We start from the raw sequence: 5,404 nt of genomic DNA on the forward strand, positions 1-5,404 counted from the left end.
CTGCAGCCGGTACCTGAGGGCAAGTTGAAATGCCCACATCTGTGCGTGGAGAGAGGACGGGGTGTCAGACACGCCAATACTGGGGAAGGCAGGAGAGTGAGGGAGCCAGGTGACTGGGCCCCGTGGTGAGAGTGGCTGCCCCAGAGTGGGCGGCTGCTGGGGCAGAGCGCCTTCGTTCCAGGTTAGGCAACGAGGAGCCGGAGCCGGCCGGCCAGCTGGCCCCTCGGCCACGGCACACTCCACACACTGCAGCCGGCCCTGCTGCTGAGTAGGCAGATGCTCAAACTGATTGCTTCAGCTCCTCCCGGCCACACCAACTTCCCCCAGGCACTTACCCCTCCGCCCCTCCTGCCCTCCCCACAGTGACTCCTGTCCTGAGAATGTCCTGCCCTGGCATAAAGGCCCCGGGTGTCCAGGAGCTGCTGTCAGTCAGGAGGCCACGCGGTCCAAGATGGGCTCTTCACGAGCATCCCAGATAGGGTGTGTGGGAGGGCGAGGGGTGCTGGCTTTGCTGCTGGCTGGTCTCCTCCTGCAAGGTAGGAGGTTGGGGCCCTGGGAGTGGGGAGAGTGGGGAGAGGAGGGAGATTCAGGCGCGCAGACAACCGGTCAGGGAAGGCTGGAGGGATGAGAGTCCAGGAGAGGACTCAGAGAGGGGAGATTTGGGGGAGGGCTGGGGCTCTGGAACCTGAGGCTTGAGTCTAGAGGCTGCTCCTCACTGCCTTGGCACCTCAGGCAAGCTACTTAAACTTTCTGAGCCTCCCTTTCCGAAAGTTAAAAAATGAGCTTAATGTTAACACCTCGCTCTAGTTTCTCTGAGTCTCTAATTAAGTAATGCATGTGACACTGCTGTGGAAATTCTAGACGGTTATATGTTGATGGATATTGTTGTAATTATATTATTATTGGGGTGCTAGAAGATGAAGATTGGATATTTAGTAGTCATAATTGCTACCATTCATAGAGGCCCTTTTATATGCCAGGCACTATTAGCACTATATTTATTTTTAATTTTTTAACCATGCTGCGAGGCCTGTGGGATTCTAATTCCCTGACCAGGGATCAAACCCGTGCCCCCTGCGTTGGGAGCACAGCAGTCTTAACCAGTGGACTGAGAGGGAAGTTGCATGTACTAGCACTTTAAGTACATTAGCTTTTTTAATCGGTAGAAGAACTGTGTGAGAGATTTGTTATTCCCACTCTGCAAAGGAGGACACAGAGGTTGGAGAGCTGAGGAAACTGGCTCAAGATTACAAATTAGAAGGCATTTAAGCCGGGCTCCAAACCCCAGGCTGGGTGACTCTGGGGTCTCTGCTGGGTGACCACAGCTGTGTGGCATGGGGGAGCAGGGGAGGATAGTAGGGTGCTGGCTGATTGGTGCAGCAGGGTGGAGGGGGCTGCGGGCAGAGCCGGGGGTTGGTGTGAAGGTGGACGTGTTGAATTTCTTTTTTAGGAGAGAATGGGGACTGCACAAATTGTGGAGACCTGGTTTTTGGTGGGGGTTGAAGGGGGAGTAATAAATCATGGGGGTTGAGGGAGGAGTAAATAAATCATGAATAACGTTGTCTGTTTTTGTAAAGCAGTTTCTAATAGATGATCACATCCAGTGGTCACAGTAACGCTGTGAGGAAGGCAGGGCCAATCTGGCCTCTCCAAATATATAAGCTGAAGCACATGGCTCTTGGGACTGGAGGGGGTTGAGGAGGGGAGCAGATGAAGGATGGGGGGAGGGTAAGCCAGGGTGAGGAACAAAGGGTCAGTTCCGGAAAGACAGTCGGATGTGGGTCTGGGGGCAGGCAGGCCCGCGGTACTGATGGAGGTCAGAGGCCTGGGGAGGGTTTCATTCCGTGCCCCTGGGCTGGGCTCGGGTGCAGTGTCCTGTTGCTGCGTGGGTACCAGCAGATTCTGAAGCAACAGCGCATGGCCCCATGTCTGGCCCCTGCCCAGGCTTGCTGGCATGGCATGCTGAGATGGGAAGCAGGGTTTCTCTCCTGCACCCGAGCCTGGCCTTTTGAGGGAAGCGGGTGACCGAACCACGGTCCCCGCGTGTCCTGCCCTTTACTGCAGTCCCTCTGTCTTTCTCCTGTTCCTCTTTCCCCGTTTCCCTGCTTCCTTTCCCTGTTTCCCTGCTTCCTTTCCCCTGTTTCCCCTGTTTCTCAGCGTCCCTTTGGCTATTTCCCCTTGTTTCTCAGTCCTCCGTCATCTGTCTTTCTTCTCCTTCTGTTTGGTCCCGAGATCTCTCCCACCTCTCAGAGCCTCACTCTCCCCCATTCTCTATCTCTCTGGTGTTCTGTTTTTTAGACCTATTCGCTCCTGCCACTTCTTCATTCCCTCTCATCTTCCTCTGAGGCCTCCCGTTTTGGAGTCTCATATTCTTTTTCTCTGGTCGATCTCCAGCTTCCCTCCTGCCTCTTCTCCCGGAATAAGCTGCCATCTCATTTTCCTTCAGCTGTGAAAGCCACTTCTCTCTACCTTTTCCACCCCAGACTCTCTCCCTGGGCTCCTCTTGGGAGAGATCAGAGTGTCAGATGCCTGAGGTGGGCCTGGGAGGGGAGGGAGAAAGCCCAGTCTCTCTGGCCCTTACTAACCACTGCTTTCCTCACCAGGGACCTTGGCCAAGAGCATCGGGACCTTCTTAGACCCCTGCAAGGACCCCACACGTATTACCTCCCCCAATGACCCCTGTCTCCTGGGGAAGGGGGGCTCCAGCAGCTCCAGTGGTGGTTCCAGTGGCAGCTCTGGTGGTGGATCCAGTGGAAGCTCCAGTGGCTCCAGTGGCAGTTCCAGCAGTTCCAGTGGTGTTTCCAGTGGCTTGAGTGGTCACCCCAGTGGTGGTTCCAGTGGCAGCTCCAGTGGCTCCAATGTTTCCAGTGGCCCCAGTGGTGGCCCCAGTGGCAGCTCCAGTGGCTCCAGTGGTGTTTCCAGTGGCTTGAGTGGTCGCCCCAGTGGTGGTTACAGTGGCAGCTCCAGTGGTGTCTCCAGCAGTGCCTCCGGCAGTGGCTCCACCGGATCCATTGTTGCCCATGGTGGTTCTTCTGGATCTTCGTTATTTAAGCCAGGAACAGGGTATTCCCAGATAAGCTACTCCTCTGGATCAGGCTCTACTCTACAAGGTGCATCGAGCTCCCTCCCGTCAGGAAGCATCAGCTCCCCGTCAGGAGGAGGCTTGAGCTCTTCTGGTTCCCAAACCTCCTGGTTGTCCAGCAGTGGGGGCCAGAAGGTCAGCTCCAAGCTGCGGCCCTGTGGTCCCGACATCCCTGACTCTCCCTGCAGCGGGGGGCCCATCGTCTCACACTCTGGCCCCTACATCTCCAGCTCCCACTCTGTGTCTGGGGGTCAGAGGCCAGTAGTGGTGGTGGTGGAGCAGCATGGCTCTGGTGGCCCTGGTGGCCCCGGAGTGGGTCAAAGGGTCCCCTGCCTCAACGGAGGCCCTCCAGGAAAGCCCTGCCCCCCCATCACCTCTGTGGACCAATATGGCAGCTACGAGGTGGTGGGCGGCTCCTCCAACAGCTATCTGGTCCCAGGCATGACCTACAGTGGGGGCAAAATCTACCCGGTGGGCTACTTCACCAAAGAGGGCCCCATCAAAGGCTCTCCAGGGGTGCCCTCCTTTGCTGCTGGGCCCCCCATCTCTGAGGGCAAGTACTTCTCTGGCAACCCCATCATCCCCAGCCACAGCTCTTCTAGCTCCAATATCTACCAATCTGGAGCTTCCTCGGCTGTGGTGTTCCAGCCAGTGGGCTCTGGTGGGGTCCAGCCCTGTGTGGTCGGCTCCTCGGGCTCTAAGGGGCCCTGCTCCCTCTCCAGCTCTGGAGTCTCCAGCAGTTCCAGCATTTCCAGCAGTTCTAGTTCATCTTTCCATCCCTGTGGTGGTGTTTCTCAGGGGCCCTGCTCCCCACCAGGCACTGGCTCCCTCAGCGGCAGCTCTAGCTCCCTATCTGGTGGCAAAATCATCCTTCAGCCCTGTGGCAGCAAGTCCAGCGCTCCTGGTCACCCTTGTATTTCTGTTTCCTCCTCGACACTGAGTGGGGGTCCAAATGGCTCTCCCCAACCTGACCCCTCAGCTGGTGCCAAGCCCTGTGGTCCCGGCAACTCTGGAAAGACCCCTTGTCGCTCCATCCGGGACATCCTAGCCCAGGTGAAGCCTCTGGGGCCCCAGCTAGCTGACCCTGAAGTTTTCCTACCCCAGGGAGATCTACCTAACAGTTCTTAAAGCAGATTTTGCCTCCACGCGTGTGCAGGCACACACACACACACACACACACACACACACATTCCATCTCTCAAGTGGGAGAAGTTCAGGGGTAGTCCAGGCATGGGGTAGCTCAATTTCCCTCCTCCCTCCCAAAAGAGCTGCCCCTACTTCCCCCATCACCCCAGAGTGGTGGACTCTCCCTTATCACCTGTTCTTTTTTCACCTCCCCAAACTGTAGGCTCCAAATCCCTTTCCTCATTCTCTCTCCTTCTACTGCAGGGCCCCACCCCCTGCCAGATTCCCATTCCCCAGAATTTCCTCTGCCATTTCTTTGAGATGGTATAGTCTACTGGCTACCCCTACCCATTCAGATTCTTAACTGGGAACCCCCCGAAATCTCCTAGAGTAACTGTGATGCCTGGACAAGTCATCCCCTCCCCACCCTCATCCCAGCTTTGCCAAATAAAGCACAAACCAAACGATTATTTGAAAACAATGACCATTTTTCACTGATCTCATTCCACCATCTGGTCAACCAGCGAGATATGCTATTGGGTTCTCACACTCCCAGTTCCACTCCCGCCCTCCATTATAGAGCTCACCACGCCCTTTGTGAGTTCCCAAACACTCCTCCTTGTCTCTCAGACTCCATCTCAGTCCAGCACTCAGATGCTTCGCACGCTGCGTTGGGGAGATACCAGGCTCTCTGCGGAGACTGGGACAGCCTCCCTGCTCTCACTGGGTCCAGCACAGATGTTTCAATAAACTGTGAGAACTAGATTAGACTCTTCGCCTTCTTGGTGTCCAGGGTTTCCTCTTAGGACCTGGGTGATGCTCTCCTCTGCCTCTAAAGGTCCTGTGTCCCCCACTTTCATTTGTAAATTGGCCCTGGTATTTCTTACATCTTACATCTCCTCCCACAAAGGAGGAAAACAATAAATATTTATTGAACCGAAAGCAGGAGGTCAAGCAACCTTGGTCTCCCAGATCTTTCCTCCCACGTCTCTTCTCTCGAACTCCCCAGGAAATTCATTCTCTCCACTGCCCATTCACCCGGGGGTCCTCCCCTCTCCTTACGAAGAGCCCTAATGATTCCCTCCCCGCCCCACACCCGGCTCCTTCTCCTCTACCTTTAGTTGGCCTCATCTTTCAGACGCCATCCTCTCTGGGTGTCCTGAGCATCGATTTCCTGGGTTTCTGGGACACCTGGAG

The 5,404-nt window shown here is 55.8% G+C and overlaps 1 protein-coding gene across 1 annotated transcript; it reads left to right on the forward strand.

Moving 5' to 3' along the window:
* Positions 1-411: 411 nt before the first annotated feature.
* Positions 412-4,970, forward strand: CDSN (corneodesmosin). The gene is made up of 2 exons (XM_027523993.1): positions 412-536; positions 2,604-4,970. The coding sequence occupies exons 1-2, from the start codon at positions 452-454 to the stop codon at positions 4,208-4,210; spliced, it is 1,692 nt and encodes a 563-aa protein (XP_027379794.1). The 5' UTR covers positions 412-451; the 3' UTR covers positions 4,211-4,970.
* Positions 4,971-5,404: the final 434 nt, after the last annotated feature.

This window comes from Bos indicus x Bos taurus, chromosome 23 (assembly GCF_003369695.1).
Source record: "Bos indicus x Bos taurus breed Angus x Brahman F1 hybrid chromosome 23, Bos_hybrid_MaternalHap_v2.0, whole genome shotgun sequence".
NCBI lineage: Eukaryota > Metazoa > Chordata > Mammalia > Artiodactyla > Bovidae > Bos > Bos indicus x Bos taurus.